This window comes from Cetorhinus maximus, chromosome 6 (assembly GCF_964194155.1).
Source record: "Cetorhinus maximus chromosome 6, sCetMax3.hap1.1, whole genome shotgun sequence".
Taxonomy (NCBI): Eukaryota; Metazoa; Chordata; class Chondrichthyes; order Lamniformes; family Cetorhinidae; genus Cetorhinus; species Cetorhinus maximus.
Window position 1 is genome coordinate 107,166,358 of NC_135884.1, and position 19,787 is coordinate 107,186,144.

At 44.9% G+C, this 19,787-nt stretch overlaps 1 protein-coding gene across 4 annotated transcripts in view; it reads right to left on the reverse strand.

The window, feature by feature from the left end:
• Positions 1–8,221: 8,221 nt before the first annotated feature.
• fto (FTO alpha-ketoglutarate dependent dioxygenase) overlaps positions 8,222–19,787 on the reverse strand; it is a 416,062-nt gene continuing 404,496 nt past the window's right edge. For all 4 annotated transcript variants that reach the window (XM_078544256.1, XM_078544253.1, XM_078544254.1 and 1 more), the window contains one exon: positions 8,222–8,355. In XM_078544256.1, coding sequence (XP_078400382.1) covers positions 8,336–8,355 — 20 coding nt within the window. In that variant the 3' untranslated portion in view covers positions 8,222–8,335. The remainder of the gene's footprint in view (positions 8,356–19,787) is intronic.

The window sequence follows — 19,787 nt, forward strand, 5'->3', positions numbered from 1 at the left end:
TCCAAATGTATTAAGCAATTGAATTTAAATTCCTTCAGCTGCCATGGTGGAATTTGAACTCATGTGTCCAGATTACTAGTCCAGTAACATTAGCACTAGGCCACTGTTCTCAACTGGCGCCTGAGGATGAAGGCCAAGAGGAAGAGCACTTCTGAGGAGAATGCACTTTCATTGGTCTGATGCTCGCAGCCATCAGCCCTGACACTGGCTTTGTGGGTACTGCACCTTAGAGAGCATTATCAAGGTGGGATCTGCATATGATGAGACATCAGGCATAAGTAGGCTACAGACACGGGACGAGAAAAAGGGTAGCATGGGTTCCACCTCACCAGAGGATGAAATCGCGCACGAATGCTACTGCAGAGGACTCAGATGAGGACTTCGATAGGTGATTTCCAGGAAAAGGCCGATAGGCATGCACACCAAAACACCCAATGTATTGGCAGGCCTTCCAGAGAGCCTGGTTAATTCATGCCTTCCTTTATTTTGTCAAAGTCCTCTTCTGTATTTCCACCTCCTAATTTGGTGTCTTCTGAAAATTTCGAAATTGTACTTTCAATTCCCATATCTAAATCATTTATGTAAATGATGAAAAACAGCAGTCCCCAGAATCGATACTTGTGGAACACCACTGCCCACCATTTTTGATCGACAATGGAGTCAAGGGTTAGGGGGGGCAGGCAGGAAAGTGGAGTAGAAGTCACAATCAGATCACCCTTAATCATATCGACTGGCAGAGCAGGCTCGAAGGGCTGAATTTTTTTTATTCACTCATGGGATGTGGGCTTCGCTGGCTAGGCCAGCATTTATTGCCCATCTCTAATTGTCCTTGAGGTAGTGGTGGTTTGCTGCCTTCTTGAACCACTACAGTTCGTGTGGTGTATGTACACTCAGTACTGTTAGTGGGGGAGTTCCAGGATTTTGACCCAGTGACAGTGAAGGAACAGTGATATAGTTCCAAGTCAGGATGGTGAGTGGCTTGGAGGAGAACTTCCAGGTGGTGGGGTTCCTACACCCACTCCTAGATCTTGTGTTCTTGTATTTGCCAAACTGAGTGACAACCTTTCACCCTTACTCTTTGTTTTCTGTTTTGTAGCCAGCTTGCTATCCATTCTCTTACTTGTTCACTGACTCCACATGTTTTGACCTTAGACGTAAATTTGTTTTCTGTAAACATGTTTAGAATTTTGCTACCCAGTGCAAGGAGGAAATCTACTCTTAGTATTGCAAGTCAGACTTTATTGTGCTGTATATATTTTGTTTAATGCTGGAGTTGCTGCATTCATTCTAGAAATTCAGCCAAAGAACTGCATCCTTACATCCACTTGCTGCCAAGGCACTGACACTCTAAAACTCTATTTAACCAACATCATGGCCTGAATTTTACCCTTGATGGGCACGTATGATCAGCGGGCCCGTGACTGGTCGGGAAATGGGCCCCCGCCCGCAATTGGCCCCCACCCACAATTTCACACTGGCTGGCCAATTAAGGCCGGCCCAGTGTGAAACGCGTCTTCCCAACGGTCAGAAGGGCTGGGCAGGGGGCTGTCACACGTCGGGTCTAACGGCGACCCTTTGGGCAGATCCAAAACGGCACAGGCAGCTCCTTGAAGGCTGTCAGGGAAGAACATATCTTCTGCCTGCTGAAGACCGAAGCTATGGCCTCAAATGCGGCTGGGGATGCCAGGCGGGAGGGCAGGTCGGGTGAGCACTCGGCACCCCGGTTTTAACACGAATGCCTTGCCATCCTCCTGGAGGAGGTGGCTGTCAGGAGGGACACCCTTGTCTCCAGATATAGAAGGAGAATGCCACCGCACCTAACAAAAGAAACATAGAAAATAGGAGCAGGAGTAGGCCATTCAGCCCTTCGAGCCTGCTCCGCCATTCATTATGATCATTGCTGATCATCCAACTCAAAAGCCTGCTCCTGCTTTCTTCCCATATCCTTTGATCCCTTTTGCCCCAAGGGTTATATCTAACTCCTTCTTGAAAACATGCAATGTTTTGGCCTCAACTATTTTCTGTGGTAGTGAATTCCACAGGCTCACCACTCTCTGGGTGAAGAAATTTCTCCTCATCTCAGTCCTAAATGGTCCACCCCGTATCCTCAGTCTCTGACCCTTGGTTCTGGACTTCCCCGCCGTCGGGAACATCCTTCCTGCATTTATCCTGTCTAGTCCTGTTAGAATTTTATAGGTTTCTATGAGATTCCCCTCATTCTTCTGAACTCCAGCGAATATAATCCTAACCGACTCAATCTCTCCTCATGTCAGTCCCGCCATCCCAGGAATCGGTCTGGTAAACCTTCGCTGCACTCCCTCTATAGCAAGAACATCCTTCCTCAGGTAAGGAGACCAAAACTGCACACAATATTCCAGGTGTGGTCTCACCAAGGCCCTGTATAATTGCAGCAAGACATCCCTGTTCCTGTACTCGAATCCTCTCGCTATGAAGGCCAACATACCATTTGACTTCTTTACAGCCTGCTGCACCTGCATGCTTACCTTCAGTGACTGGTATACAAGGACACCCAGGTCTCATTGCACATTCCCCTCTCTCAATTGATAGCCATTCAGATAATAATTTGCCTTCCTGTTTTTGCTACCAAGGTGGATAACCTCACATTTATCCACATTATTCTGCATCTGCCATGCATTTGCCCACTCAACTTAGCTTGTCCAAATCACATTGAAGCATCTCTGCATCCTTCTCACAGCTCACCCTCCCACCCAGCTTTGTGTCATCTGCAAATTTGGAGATATTACATTTAGTTCCCTCATCTAAATTATTAATATATATTGTGAATAACTGGGGTCCCAGCACCGATCCCTGCGGTACCCCACTAGTCACTGCCTGCCATTTGGAAAAAGATTGCTTATTCCTACTCTTTGTTTCCTGTCTGCCAACCAGTTTTCTGTCCATCTCAATACACTACCCCCAATCCCATGTGCTTTAATTTTACACGCTAATCTCTTACGTGGGACTTTGTCGAAAGGCTTCTGAAAGTCCAAATAAACCACATCCACTGGCTCTCCCTCATCAACTCTATTAGTTACATCCTCGAAAAATTCCAGTAGATTTGTCAAGCATGATTTCCCTTTTGTAAATCCATGCTGACTCTGTCCAATTCTGCCACTGTTTTCCAAGTGCTCAGCTATTAAATCTTTTATAATGGACTTTAGAATTTTCCCCACTACTGACATCAGGCTGACTGGTCTATAATTCCCTGTTTTCTCTCTACCTCCCTTTTCAAATAGTGGGGTTACATTAGCTAGCCTCCAATCTGTAGGAACTGTTCCAGAGTCTATAGAATCTCGGAAGATGACCACCAATGCATCCACTATTTCTAGGACCACTTCCTTAAGTGCTCTGGGATGTAGATTATCAGGCCCTGGGGATTTATTGGCCTTCAATCCTATCAATTTCTCCAACACCATTTACCACTAATGCTGATATCCTTCAGTTCCTCCCTCTCACTAAACCCTGTGTTCCCCAACGTTTCTGGTATGTTATTTGTGTCCTCCTTTGAGAAGACAGCATCAAAGTATGTATTTCGTTGGTCAGCCATTTCTTTGTTCCCCATTATAAATTCCCCTGTTTCTGACTGTAAGGGACCTACATTTGTCTTCACCAATCTTTTTCTCTTCACATATCTATAGAAACTTTTACAGTCAGTTTTTATGTTCCCCGCAAGCTTACTCTCGTACTCTATTTTCCCCTTCTTTATCAATCACTTGGTCCTCCTTTGCTGAATTCTAAACTGCTCCCAATCCTCAGGTCTGTTGTTTTTTCTGGCCAATTTGTATGCCTCTTCCTTGGATCTAATACTATCTCTACAATTTCCCTTGTAAGCCATGGTTTGGCCATCTTTCCTGTTTTACTTTTGCGCCAGACAGGAATAAACAATTGTTGCAGTTCACCCCTGCGCTTTTTGAATGTTTGCCATTGCCTATCCACCGTCGTCCCTTTAAGTAACGTTTCCCAATCCATCATAGCCAACTTGTGCGTCATACCATTGTAGTTTCCTTTGTTAAGATTCAGGGCCCTAGTCTCAGAATCAACTACGTCACTCTCCATCTTGATGAAGAACTCTATCATATTATGGTCGCTCATCCCCAAGGGGCCTCGCACAACTAGATTGCCAATTATTCCTTTCTCAATACAGTCTTGTGAGCAGGTCAGCAGCCATGACGTGCGGCGCACATGGGTGCAGTGCCACAAAAGGTTTAATGACCTGCTGCGGTCAGCAAGAGTGGGTACTGTGCTGGTATCGATCAGTGTGGTGAAGTGTTAAGGTCTGGCCATCTCCCCCGTGGTGCTTGGGGGTGTTACAGTCTGAGTGCCAACTGTCAATGATGCTGGAACTGGCCAAGGGGGTGAGCTCTGGTTACTTGGTCTGAGTGCCTTGCGGTTTGAGGGCCATGACTCAGATGTACCCTGCAAGGTGTTCCTCAGATGGGGTTGGCCAGGCTGCAATGGCGCTGCAGGTAGAAAGTGGACTAATAAATGCTCCTCTGTCCTTTCAGGAGAAGGTGAGCCATAACAAATTTGAGAGGTCGCAGACAGGCGGAGGCCCCTCAAACCTCCTAATCCTTACAAGATTTGAGCAGGACGCCTTGGAGCTGGGGAAACACCATGCACCTTGGTCAGTTGGTTGCAGAGAGGCTGGGTTGTCAGGTGAAGGTAAGAGTGCGGTGCACAGAGGTGAGAGTTTCAGATGATGCAAACATTCTTGTGTAGTCTCTTCATTGATGGGATCCTCACAACTGGAATCCTCATTGATCATTGAACGATAATGGCATCATGATGCAGATTTCCATTGTCTCACCAGGGTGCCTGGCATGCACAGTGACAGTGTGATGACTTAAACTGATGACATGTCATTGTTCTCCCTTAGATTTGCCAGCAGGCACTCATTTGCAGGACCCCAGCGAGCTACCCCTGACGCCAGAGGACCGCCAAGCTTCAGCTGCATCACAACCACTCTCTGAACCAGGCACCAACGCAGATACCAGCACCTCAGTGGGCGTTAGATCTTCAGCTAGAATGTCAGAGCACAGCGGTGAGGGCACTTCACCCTCGCTTGAAGGGCAGGCAGAGGCAGAGAGAGCCTAGGGCGCCAACAGTCAGAGAGCTACTGGAGACCAGGACGATGCTGAGTTGAAGGCAGATGATGGGCCTCTGGAGTCGCCCATTAGGCGGCAGATGCTGGATGTCCAGCAGGATGTACAGGAGGATCTGGCGGAGATCCATGAGGGCATGTGTGCCACGGTGTCTGTGGTGGAGGTGTCCATGTGGAGTAAAAGCACTGCATTAACCCTCTTGGCTGAGTGCACTGCCTCCTCCATTGAGAGAGTGGCGACTCTCATGGACAGGCAGCTCCAGGGACAAAATTAGGGGTTCCTGGGGTTGCGCTCGGAACTGCAAGCCCTCACACAGGCAATGACCTCAGGTGGTCAGTGCCAGTGTGAGAGATGGATGATGCATCAGTATCCCAGCTAGGTGCCTGTCCACCAATGACGAGCAGGGAGGTCTAGAGCGACCTCACGTTGGCTCATAACCTGCTTGTTGTCTCTGCAGGCTCCTCTCAGGGCACTCTGGATGATGGCAGCAGCTCCTTCGCCACTCTGCCAGTGACTGTGACATCTGATGAGGCTGCGATGACTGGGGAGATGCCAGCCATGGCACTGGCTGCTCCCACCCAGGCGGAGCCAGCACAGGCTCCACTGGCCAGAAGTGATCAAGGCAATCAAGACACCAGAGTCAGCGGGCTGTCTTCAATGCTGCTGCCAGCGAGGGGCACCAAGACGTAGCACTCGCAAACGTAAGTTGAAGGCGCCATGAGCGCAAGAGGGACTGGTCACGGGTGATCTTCTGCTCTGTAATGTTTTGTTTATATTTACTGGTCTGGGAATGAAGACCCAAGAAGGCTATGCTAATTTTTTTGGAGTGAAAATGATATAAAGTGTGTTTTTATTGTAATGGCCTGAGTATCTTCACCTTCTTATTTTTTTGGTGCAGGGTATGCCAGTATGTAATGCTGGACATGAGTGGCTCTAAACTTTATTGCACAGACACAAAGTGGACTGGGGGTTTAAATTAACGTGCAACTTCAGACATCTGGGATGGAGGCGGCAGCCTGGCATGAGGTGGAAGCAGATCTTTGGCAGCCTAGTTGAGGGAGCATTGGATTAAGGCGTCACTGGTGTCCCTGTCTCCCTGAAGGATACGGAACACCCTCAGCGTTCTCCTCACTGTACTCCTCTTCTGACTCACTACTGAATTCATCTTCTGTGGCCTGTAGAGCTATGTCAAGATCCTCTTCCTCCAGTGGGTCCCCCCTTGCCAATGCCAGATCGTGGAGAGCGCAGCATGCAACCACTATCAGTGACACTCACTCTGGGGGGTATTGTAGTGCTCCCCCTGAATGGTCTAGGCATTGGAAGCGCATCTTCAGGAGACATATGGTCCTCCATATCATCGCCCTTGTGGAGGCATGACTTCTATTATAATGCTGCTCTGCCTCTGTTCTTGGATGGCAGAGAGGCGACATAAGCCACTTTCTCAACGATAGCCCTTGTCACCCAGCAGCCATCCATCCAGTCGGGCTAGAGCATTGAAGAGCCTCGGCACCTGGGAATGTCTCAGGATATAAGCATCATGGGAGCTCCCAGGGTACCTTGCATAGACTTGCAGAATCTGCATCTTGTGATCACACGCTATCTGCACGTTCATGGAGTGGCATCCCTCCCTGTTGACGAAGTAACGCAGCTGACCTGCTGGCCACATGTGTGCTCTCGATTGCGCCCTGGATGCGGGGGAACCCAGCAATTGCTGCAAACCCTCTGGCTCGCTCAGCCTGGCTGGCCTCGTCCATACGGAAATGAGGAAATGTCATTAACCACCTGAATAGAGCTTCTGTCACCAGCTTGACGTAACTGTGGACTGCTGATTGGAACACTCCACAAAGATCCCCCACTGACCCCTGGAAAGAACTGGAGGCATTGAGGTTGAGGGCCACTGTAACCTTTAGAGCCACTGTCACGGGGCTTCCACCCACACAGTTGGAGCTTATCTCAGGCCCAATCATATGACAAATGGAGGTCATGTCTCCCTTCAGCATTGCACCTCAGACATATTGATGTAGCTGCATCACTGCCTGTAAACCCTGGCAGCAGGATATTGGCGTCTTCTGCGGCCCCTTCCACCTTGGACGATCTGCTGGCCCTGCACCCCTTGTGCTTGCGCCTCTCCTCCAACAAGTTGCTCCCCTGGAAGGTGCATTGGGACACCTGGCCTCCTCTCCCTTCTGCCCTTCTCCTCCTCCTCAGAGGAGATGCTTCCAGTGGAGGCCACAATCCCCATTACCAAGTTAACAGAAGGCTGATACCTGGAAGGGACAACACAGTCAAAATTCTCTGGGGGCCTTGGAAACACCAGTGAGTCCTGAAATGAAGCCTAGAAATGCTAAGACTGAAGCTCAGAACTGAGATGAAGCTGTCAAGTTCAAATAAGCAACCAGCTATCTCCTGAACTCCTCACTACTCACACTGACCCTGCTGCTGACCCTTTTTATCCCACCCTTGGATGAGATTTTGCAAACTGTGGTCTGCCCAACATAAAATTGGGTTCAACTGGGTTTTTAATGGCCTTAAGTAGCCTTTCAATTGATGGAGCCCACTGACTTAAAGATTGCACACGTGCGGGATGACATCGGGGCATCTTCTCGCGCTATTTTACGCCCGATCTGGTCGGGCGGGTACTCACCCACAAGGCGTAAAATTCTGCACTATGTTTCTTGAAGGTACACCTGAGATTTGGCAGTGTGGCTTCTCACCAAAACCTGTCTTGCGCTGTCTTCCTTGTCGATGCAGAGGCATTTCTGTGCTATGAATTCCACCCCATAATTAATTTCATCCTGTAAAACGTACTGCAACTAAAACATCATCCCTAGCTGGCTCTTGCCTTATTCAAATCCACACAGCATTTATTTCTGGGAGTTCTGACTCTGCCTTTCACTCATGGTCCAGAGAGGCATTAAGAAGTTCTTGGACCATGGAGGGTAAGCAACTATAATTCTTTAATCAAATTTAGGAATCCATCCATCTACATTTCTCCCTGGAAATAAAGGTACATCATTTGGTTTAGGATAAAACAAAAGCAGAGTTCACCTAAGTCCTACTTTTTTCGATCTATTCTTAACCAATAACCAAATGGACAATTCACCTTTTTATATCAAACTTTTATTATCACGAAAATGTCGATCTGAAGCAGAAAGTGGAAATCTGGTTAGACTAGATTATCTCAGCCAAGGAACTGGATAGATATTTGGAAGTCAGCTCCGAACGTCTCCATCTGTAACAAATCCAAAGATATGTAATTAGGAATAATTCATAGCTCGTTATACCTCATCCATGCTGGAAGCAGTCACTTTAGAAAGACCTCAAATGACAGGAAGGAAAGAGGATCACAGCTAAATATCTTCTGGAGTTGTCCCAATCTGCAGACTTTTATTGAATGGTCCTCATTGCTATTCCAGTGATCTAGTTAAGAGTAATGTTCAAACAACAATAACTTGCATTTATATACCATCTTAAAGCACAAAAAAGTATGTCAAGGTACTCCGTTGACTATATTTTTCTCAATTCCCATTTGAACAGGTGCAACATATCCTGTATGAATCTTTTGGTAAGGGTATGTTAAGCGTGTTTCATTGGTACATTCCCTTGACACAGCACACAATGGACTGGCCCAACATCTTTACTTGATGTACATTTATATGAGATGTGTAGAAATTACAAAGAAGCTCTAATTAAATCTTGAGCATGAATTCTTTATCAAAATTTGATCTACTTGATTCGCTTCTTTTGAAACGACCAGTAAAATAGGAGTGTGCTCAGCCCACAAGATAGCTACAATTGCGTAAGATGGATGCATGGCCTCAATCCGGCTTTGATCCACAGGATATTACATTATGTCGGCACTGTGGACCACTTTTTGTATTCTAAATAATTGTCATCCCTTTGACATCTGGACCAGTGCAATGATTTAACATTAACTGTACTGAAACATATTGGAACTATGCCTAACACCCTGACCAAACATATCTCAATTTCCTTCTATTCAAATCTGCAACAAACACAAATCAAAAATAAAATTGTGCTCAATAAAAAAAGCTCAAGGAACAGCATCTCTTCTTTCGATTATGCACCTTAACACATTCTGGACTTTACATCGAGTTGGTGAACTCTAGGGCAGAATATTATGCTCCTCGGGCGGGTGCCTGCCCGACCCGAATGAGCGTAAAATAATGCGCGATGACGTTGGGCGAGCGTCCTGACATCATCGCGCACTCATGTGATATTTCAGTTGCTGGGCATGCGCGGGAGTTGGCAGCGTGCCCGCCGACAATTAACAGGCCTATTAGGGTCATTAAAGTTCTAATTAAATGAAACTTTTCGCTGCCCGTCCAAACTTACGGTTGGTGGGCAAGCGAAAAGAGCAAGCGGCCTTTGGATTTTTTGCGAAACCTCAACCACGGGCGGGACGACGTCTCGATCAGTGATTTAAAAAATATAAAAATTTTTCAATCTAATTTGTAACATGTCCCTGTTCATGTGACAGAGGGGAAATGTTATTAATATTTTTTAATTCTTTATTTTTTTATGTTCAAAAAGCATCAGCTCCCTGAGGCAGCTCTGTGCCTCAGGGAGCTTTTACTGCACTCGTGCACGAACTTCCGCGCTCATTCTCCTCCCCCCCACACACAGGCAGCTCTGCAGTGCATGATTCACACTAGTTGGCTGTTAATTGGGCCCGACAAGGGCAAAATTAGAATATTTGACAAAATTGCTCAGGATGCGTACAGCACATGTATTCGGTTACCTAAGCCTATATGCATTCCATTCCTCTAATACTGATATAAATATTGACGCAAAAGCAAAATAAATAAACGTGTGATTATGAAAGCAAAACTGTCATTGAGGAACATATCCAGTGTTTAAGAAAGGCCAAAACACAGTATAACATAAAAATAATTTTCCATAAAAAGACTGTTGATGAGGAAATTAAATATTAATTTTCAGTACATTATCTTAAAAATCAGCAATAAAGAGAATAATTTGACACAACAGATGCAAAAAATGTGAGTAATTTTTAAAAAAAGCTTCATTATTTTCATGCACTCATTGGCTAGTCAGTGATTACATCTAGTTGATTCATACTGTGGTGTGAAACATGTAAACATCTATTTAAAATACATTGCTGCTCATGATGGTTTCCAAAGATGAGTTTGGTATTTCTGGTATACTGGTAGAAACACATAAACAATACAATAGCGTATGGTCATGGTCCAGTAAAGCTACTCCAATCCACGTCATCTTGGAATTAACTATCTGATATTGCACTGAGCACAGCATTTACAATATGTAACATTGAGAACTGTTATTTCTTAAAAATGCTAATAACTTTACGTTAAAAGATAATCAAATTTGGATACTGGAGGATGATATATGACTGAAATTTTCAGATTAATCTGTGGCAATGTAATTCAACATTACTAATTTATGGTGAGATACTTTGAATCAAAGTCATGAGGTTAGCTGCAGAATTGCAAAATTTAAATAAACAGCATGGCACCATCAAGATCTTTATTTTTATATGAAGAGCAATACTCAGGAAATAACTGGTTAAGTCCCATTTTACACTTAAAGTACAGCAATTATTCATTGGGCATAGGAACAGCAATTATAAAAATGTCATTCAAAAATACTTTTGAATGAAGAAGGTGCTTCAAACATCACTAGTTAACTGGGTAGAGAACTGTTACTAAACTGTTATCATTAACAGGTTTATTCTATACTATTTTAACCACACCCCTACCACCATTCGCCCCCACCCTTCTCCCCACAACTTGCTACATGTCTCAGTGTGTTTGGGGGGCTAATTAGCCACAACATGAAGAATCCAACCCATTCAAACTGGACTGCCTGCCAATATAATAAAAAAAAGGTCAATGCAGTTATTGATGTTCTGCTGCAAGCTGCCACCAGCACATTTACTAAGTACTACATCATAACATATTCTACTAAGGATATCTAGAGGTCAAAAGTTATTATTGCACCAGTTCAACCAGAAAATATTATGACAAATTATTAAATGTTTTTGTTTCAATAATCCTTTGGCCAATATCATAGTTTCCTAGTTCATTCGGAAGAAGAGAATGAAAGGAGATTAAATGCTGAGTTGAGGTGAGGCACTGGATCATCACAAGCTGGATGATCCTGCGCTGTTTTCAACCTCTTAATTTCCTTTTTTTAAAATATCACTGAGCCCATTTTTATTAAAGCCTACTTATTTCTAAATTAATACTGGAATTAAAATGGACAATTCAAAGTTAGTTTAATGCCATAGTGAGTTCAGAGTAACAGCCAATATAAACTAAAGATGGTCTCCGTAATTAAATAAAAGTATCAATGCTTGGGGAGGTCACATGGTGCAATGGGTAGTGTCTCTGTCTCTGAGCCAAAAACTCCAGGTCAAGTCCCATGCCAGGGCTTGATAGCCAAGGAACCTGTGTTCACAACATGGCCAAACACGTTGAGTATTAACTTGTAAGTCCTTTCAACATGCACCAGTGGCAGGTAGTAAGAGCAGGAGAGATTCCTGGTCATTCATGTGATGGAAGGAAATTTGAGTCTCTACCATCATCATCCATTGCTCCAGGCTACAACGCGAATGTAAAAGTCTATGGGCAAAATTTTTACCTCAGCGGGCGGGCGTGTGCCTGATCCGTCGAGTGTAAAATGATGCGCGTTGACATCGGGTGAGCATCCCAACGTCAACGTGCAGTCGGCGATATTTTGGTCGGCAGGCGCACACCGGAGTCGGCAGTGTGGCCACCAACCATGAAAAGGCCTATTAAAGCCATTAACAAAGTAATCGAAAGAGACTTTTCGCTGCCCGTCCAACCTTACGGTTGGCGGGCAAGCAAAAAGGCTAAACGGCCTTTGCACTTTTTAGGAAACCTCATCCACGGTCGGGATGAGGTTTCCTAAAGCAAACAAAAATAAAATAAAATTTTGAAAATTTAATTAATAACATGCCCCTGCTCATGTGACAGGGTCACATGAGGGGACATGTTTTATAACATTTTTCATTTCTTTATTATTATTTTTTAAAACTCTTCATCTCCCTGAGGCAGCTCTGTGCCTCAGGGAGATTCTCAGGCGTGTACTTGCACAAAGTTCGCGCTCGCCCTGCTTGCCCTCCTCCTGCCTCCCGCACAGGTAGCGCTGAGCACTGCCGCTTGTGTTTCACGCTGCGCGGGCCTTAATCGGCCCACTAGCATGAAATTGCCTTCCGGCCTCGATCACAGCCGGTGGTCAGCTTCCCTACTACCCCCGCTCGAAAGGGGCAAAATTCTGCCTTATGCTACCACAGCAACTCGGACTCCTTGGGAAGCTGGTTGGTTCAATTGGTTGGACGGTCAGTGTGGATCAGAATAGTGCCTGCAGCATGGGGTTCAATCCCTGTTCTAGCTGGAATGGATTTAGGGCCCGCCTCCTTGCCCAACCCATCGTGGCGCTGTGAGTCTAACCTGCCTTTGGGCAGAGAACTGAAGAAGAAGAAGAAGATCAATGCCTACCAGCCAAGTGCCTGTACTATTATCTCCACTGAATCTGTTGATAAAATATTGATGCCGTGAATAAATACATGGGATTTTTTTTCTAACAAAAAACACCACAGCATCTATTTTGGAATCGCAGTTCACTTATTCTTATTACCAATTATACCAAAATTTAAATGGTATTTAAATGGGCGGAAGCTGTCTTCCAGTATTTCACCCAAACCACAATTGCCAATGACTGGACTTCAACAGTAAGGGCAGAATTTTCTGCCTGTCGGGCGGGCGGGCCCGACCCGGTCTCTGGCAGGCAGGGAGCCAATCCCCGCCGGAGAAGTGGGCCGCACCTCCATTTTATGTGGGCGGGCCAACTAAGGCCCGCCCAGCGCGACGTCCGGCAGGAAGCGCTATGCGCTTCCTGTGTGGGTGGCGAGGGAGAGGATTTCCCAAAAGCAAGAGTGCGCACTTTCACGCATGCGCACAAAAGAGTGCACATCTCCCTGAGGCAAAGTGCAGCCTCAGGGAGATCGCTGACACTTTGAAAAAGATTAAAAATAGAAAAAAAAATTCCCTAACATGTCCCCCTCATGTGACAATGTTTTACATAATTTACAGAATAACTTTATTAAACTTTTTAAAACCCTGCATGAAACCTCATCCCGCCGCTGGATGATGTTTCATGTTTTTTCAATTTGCCGCCGGGGCTCCTGGCCTGCCCACCAACCTTAAGGTTGGACGGGCAGGTCCTTTAATTGTTTAAATGATCCTGTCAATGGCCTCAATTGGCCATTGACGGGTCAGCGGGCCTGCTGCTGATTTTGCTGCGCCCCCGCCTTCCTGAAAATTTAAATGGGGCGGGATGACGTCGGGGGTTCTGCCCGACATCATCTCGTGTCATTTTACATGTCGGCGAGAAGGCTCCGCCCCCTGCTCGCCAACGGCAAAATTCTGCCCTAAGTGTTGGCAAAATATTTGATCATGGGAGCATTAAATCTTGTCCTCATCCAACATCAATAGCTACCAGCGCATTCCCTCTAGGTGTTGCCACCGGATTGTGACAAGAGTGGGAACCTTGCTGATTTTCCCAGCCTAATAGGTCATAATTAACAATAGCATATCCTCTTAACCACAATTAACAATGAAATCAATTATATTACACAGATCGCTGTCCCAGCTAATTCACTGACTTACTTATTTATAATATCAAGTGATTTAATGCTTCAGTTAATGAAAATATGATTATTATGCTGTGATTGCTAGGAAGTGCTTTTTAAATTCACCATTATTGAACTTCAAAAGAAACCCAAAACCTCTGCTAGAATGTTGAATGATATGCATCCATTTTATATCCACGTTGAATGAGTGATGGTTTGAAACACACAGTAGGTCAGTCAGCACTACTGAGAACAAATAAGTTAATGTTTCAGGCTTACAGAGAAATCACGCACACCCAAAATGTTAATTTACCTGTTTTTTCCACAGTTGCTGACTGGCTAGCTGTGTTTCCAACATTTTCTGTGCTTGTTTCAGATATTCAACATTTTCACTTAAAAAAAAAATTACTTGCGTGATTGTTTGGTTTAATAACAAGAATCACGATAACCTAATGTCAGAGGAAGACGCATGTTATACCTTATTTATCTCTTTCCTTAACATGAAGGTGTACAGGTACAAGCATACAAGCAGATGCAGAGGTTCAATTCAGCCATAAGTTGGTCCCAGTAAATGATGTCAAGACAGCGCACAACTACAGCCAAAATAAAAGATGATTTTGACAAAGACAGGAGCTCCAAATTATATATTTACTATTGTGACTGATTTATATTGAAGACAGACATTTAAAGAATGTAATACAAGCAAAGACCTTCCCACCACCATGCCCCCCACCAAACCGTAAAACTAGCTAGTGTGAAAAGGTTTCAATTGTTTTCTTGTTCACAGCCGAACGTAAATCTGACAAGCAGTAACAAAATGTGAAGATGCTAAGAACTGCAGGACAGTCTGAAATGAAATCGGCACAAAGGTCAGCCCAACTTGGGTCTATTTTGCTAGACATCCCATATGATTCAAGACAACAAAAGTCATTGCAGTCTTTCATCAGCAAACATCTTGGTGACCTCTTTTATTAGTAAAATATATGAACCTTGACCCGATGCAAAAATTCAATATTTTCCCCAAATATTTAAAAAATTTATTCAACGTCCCTAGTGGAGTCAGGGAGTCTGCTGGATGTAATTTGACAACTGAATTATTTTGAGGCCAAAATGGAAAGCTATTCCGAGCCTTATTTGAAGATGTGTCAATCAAGATATCACTTATGCTGCACAGAAGTACTTCCAAGATCTCCACAGTGGTGATATCCTTCAGACAACTGCAGATAAGGTGAAGAAAACCTTTGATGAATCTGTCACATTTTAATGCTAAGAGGCTGTGATAAGAAAGATATTTTAATACCCTCTCGCCTTTCCTTTTAGCACCATCTGTTTCAAAATTCATTGAGTCCGATAGCCACAAAACCTGTGACAATATGTAAAAGGTCCTCCCTCTCATTTTCTTTTGTGCGGCACTGATTAAGATTTTAAATTATGTTGTTAAATCAAAATGGCAGGCTTGTCCTCAATGATGAGAAATTAAAGCTCTGCTCACATGTTTGCTTGTTGAAACAAGTGGCCTTTGCTGACTTTGGTGCGTGCAGGGGCCAGCTATATTAAGCACCCTTTCATCCATTTTAGATGAGATCCGGATGATTGAATTATGTGCGATTGTCAGCAAGATGTAGCATGAAATAAAAATGCTGGCGCCAATTCCTTTTGATTAAAACCTATTCTATGAATATGAAGTTTGAATTTTACATTTTCTTTCTCTGCTGTAATTTCCTTGTATAATGAAACCACTAGACATGAATAAAACCACAGAGTGGAATATGTTGATACAGGAAAATATGACCCATTCAGTTTCAGAGGCTTGTGATTTGCAGGCGAGTTATTTTGCCTAATCCAGTAATCTCCGTACCGGGTTTAGGTGTGAGGGATTTCCCAGAAAATAAAACATTTTATTTCAAATGCAAATTTCCCTAGTCTAGTCCTTCTGAAATATATCACTTCAACACAGTAATGAACTTAGACACAGCCCATAATTCTGATCTATCCCACTTCTTCATTTGTTGTGGGAGAAAAAGGGATCTTTAATTAACTTCAGCATTTGAATAGGCACACAGTTTTCATCACGGGTAATTGCCTTTGATTGCCTTCCTAATTTACTGTTGCTATTGTAATATTGCTTGGCATATTCACCAGCTTTAAGCCTGTGACCTTCTCTGGTTTGCAGCATTTTGCATTAGGCATCAGAATGGGTTCAGCCTTCATAAAAATTAATAAACTTATCAAATCAAAGGCCAAGGAAATTGCTGGAGAGTCTAAACAGACTAAATATTGAGGATCTGGCTTGCAATGGCACCTAACTGGGATAGTACACATTCTTGGGTACACCTTCAACAACAATAATACTGTGGGCAGCTGAAACAACCATGCAAGCCATTAGCTGATCTTCTTTAATAAGTTAATTACCATAGTTTGTAGCACTAATTATGTATTTAAATGCCTGTCTCACTCGTAAGCAATGGGATTAATTTATAAACACGCTAGCTGCACAGTCATTTAGAGATACTGCTTTGGTACCTCTTCTCGAGATGTTTTGCCATTCATGAAAGGAGTCTTGAGAGAAAACACTAATTTTAAAAGGCTGTGTGAGAATAGACTGTCTATTCAAAATCATTAAAGCCCCTACAGCATAAAGTTGTCATTGTCAATGGCTGCTGTAGTCTTGTTCCCGACAGAATTTACAAAGAAAGATTTCAGCATAAAAAAAACATGGCATGTGGATTGCAATTTAAATTGCAGAACCACCCTGTAGAAAACGCATATTTATTAATTCATTAATTGACTGACAGCAGCATTTTAAACAAAATTCAAATCAATATTCCAAACAGGCCAAGAGATGAATGCCAATGACTCACAGTTTCATTTTGATCTAAATGCCTCACTTGTCTAAAGGAATCAACCAACCACAATTCAAGGATTGAGTCAGGTGATTGATGCCGACAATCTACTGGAAGGTCAGTTAATAAAAAGGCTATGATACTACAACATTCACAAAAAGGGTGACATTCAACTTCAGTGGAGGCATGAAACAGGTTTGAAGAGAATTAACCACCACCTTCATCCATCAGAAATAGCAAAGGAATGTGCATGGATAGTTTCAGCCTTTAATGACGACTCCCTGCTTACCCTCCTCCAGGCTCTGAGTGAATGGTCATTCTGTGGGAGGAGAATCTTCCCATCTGACAAAGAAAGCCTGGATGGAAATGGCAGAGCCAGTCAGCAGTTGCGGGATCGTGTGTAGGACTGTAATGCAGAAAAAGGGTAAATGATCTTCTATGTTCTACAAGGGTGAGTGAGGAAGCCACTATACTCACACAACCAAGGGAGGATATGCATGTGGCACGTGTGGGAGGTGCCAGTCAGGGATGTGCACGGCCACAATGTCAACTGAAATCTCAGAATCCTGCAAAGCTCTGTGAGACTGGGGGGTGATGGCAGGGAAGATAATCTACAAAGGGAGCAATGCCACAATGTGTAGTGGAGGAGGACCAGAGATAATGCGTTCCTACCTGAGGGGTTGATCCATCCAAATATGGAATTCATCATTCTCCCACTATCTTTGCAGGAGAAGCAGCCCCGCAATGCCCGCAAAAGGTCTATAGCAGGTGGTGGAGATCCGAACTTGGCAGTGCTGACGAAGGTGGAGGAGGACATCCTGGATCTGACCAGTCAACAGGGGGCCAGGCCATTTGGCAGAGGAGAGACCGGAGTTGGTGCTGAGGGTGGTAAGTTTCATAGGGACTCTCTCTCGGCAATAGTGGTGACGGAGTCTGACAGGATCAGGGGAAGGAATGGGTGTATCTGAGGCAGTGGCTGAAGACCACCACATCTGGGCTATGCACCACATGTTGCAGGTCTGTACCTGAGATGAAACTACTTTTACTCAGTGCCCTTCCTCATTGTTGAGTTGCGCTCATCCATTTTATTCCTTCAGCTGATCACTTGAAGACCCAAGAAGACATCGACCCCAAGGGACAGTTGTTAACCTCGGAGGGAAACTATGAGGGTGCACCATTCCACCCTTGCTCCACACCTAGCTCCAGCTGAGATATTGGGCATCAGTCGGTTTGCGCGCGTCAGCTGAAGTGGTTGCACTTGCTGGTTTGAGCACTGCATAATCACCAGATCATCTGTCTTGGAGGAATATGGGAGAGCAGGGAGATGCTGAATCCCTGGCAGACAACAGGTCTCTGGAGTCGTTCGTGAGGCAGCAGATGTTGGACGTCCAAAGGGAAGTCCATGAAGGTCTGGCAGAGCTTCCCCATGGACACAGAATGGCCATCATGGGTGATCGCTGGATGTGTAAGGAAGAGTGTTGTGTTGTTCACCTTCTCTTTATTAAATATGTAACATTCTATGGTTTTTGCATGTTTATGCATGAACTGGAGACTACCTTATACCGATAGGGACTGCAATGTGATGACACATCCAAATGAAAATTAGTGGCCCTTCTAAGAGATGTAGAATGTCTTAAGTGTGTGCTTCGTTGAGCTGGGCAGAAGTTAGATGATACCTCCATACTGCTGGTTGGGAGAAGTCAGCAAAGCCTTAGTTGAAATGCATACTCAGGCCTCCGTTAGATCCATAGCACCCAGTATCTGCTGGCCATCATGTGCATTGCCAGGGTCATGCGCAACCTCATTCCTCTCCTGAGTCATAGCCGGCATTATTCTCTGTAGATGCCTGGCGATCCTCCATGCCTGCATCCACAAGTTCTTTTCCCACTCCACTGGCAAGTTTTGCAGCACACAGCACATGACAGCAATTAAGGATTTGCGATCTGGTGTGTGGCGCAGATGTGTTGAGGCAGCAAAATCTCTGGGGAGACCTATGCTTCTCTCTGTGGTCACCCTGGTGGAGGCATGGTTGGCATTGTATCTCTCTTCTGCTTGACAGCGTGGATGCTTGATGGGCGTCATAAGCCACATCCTTAATGGATGTCCATTGTCACCTATTAACTAGCCATCCAGTTGCAAGGGGTGAGACAGCCATGGCACCTGGCAGTACCCAAGCATGTAGGCATCATGTCTACTCTCAGGCACTATGCACACATACCTCCAGGATGTGCTGATGGTGATCACCGACAGTCTGGACATTCAAGGAGTGAAAATCTTTCCGGTTAACGAAAGCCTCTGGCTGGCTGGCAGGTGCCTCAATGACCATGTGTGTGCAATCAATGGCCCTTTGCATTTTAGGAAAGTCTGCAATTGCCCCAAAACCTCTCACTCTCTCAGCCTGGCTCTCATCATCAGTACTGAATTGTATGAAGGTCTCCACTCTTCTGAACAGTCTGTCCATCAATAGTTTGATACAGTGGTGGGCTGAAGGTTGTGAGATGCTGCAAAGATCCCCTGCTGATCCCTGAAAGGATCCTGAAGCATAGAAGTTTAGGGCCACTGTTACCATTAATGCCACAGGCATTGGATGGCCGCCAACACAGCTGGAACTTATTTCCCCAGCAATCATATCACAGATGGATGTCACCACCTCCCTGGAGGGGCAGAGCTTTCTGCGACACTGGAGCTTAGTCTATCGAAGGTAATTGGAGCGCTGCTTGTACACCCTTCCTTCAGGGTTCTGTCTTCTGCTTGGGCATACTTGTCCATGCTTCCCTTGATGGCCTTCTGGCCCTTCAACATCACCATGATGCTCATGTTGCTGGCAAGTAGCCCTCTTCTTCCTCTTTCTCCTTTCCTCTTCTTCACTGAAGTAGCCACCACTGGAAGGGACTATTCCCATGGCATCCTTGGGTTCTTTTGCTGCAGCCAGGCCCTCCTTGGCTCAAGCCCCTTTCCATAGTGAGTCCCTCACAGATGACCCCTTCACTGGCTCAACAGCAAACTTGTCCATAAAACAATCACAAGGCAATTTTACTGACTGTTCCTGCAGATTCAGCTTCAGCTGTAATGTTCTTCGCTGGCACTGGCTCTTATCCCACCCTGGAACCCTTTAGTGCACTGTTAAATTGCCTGGGCTGCATACAATAACAGTTGTTTGCCTCA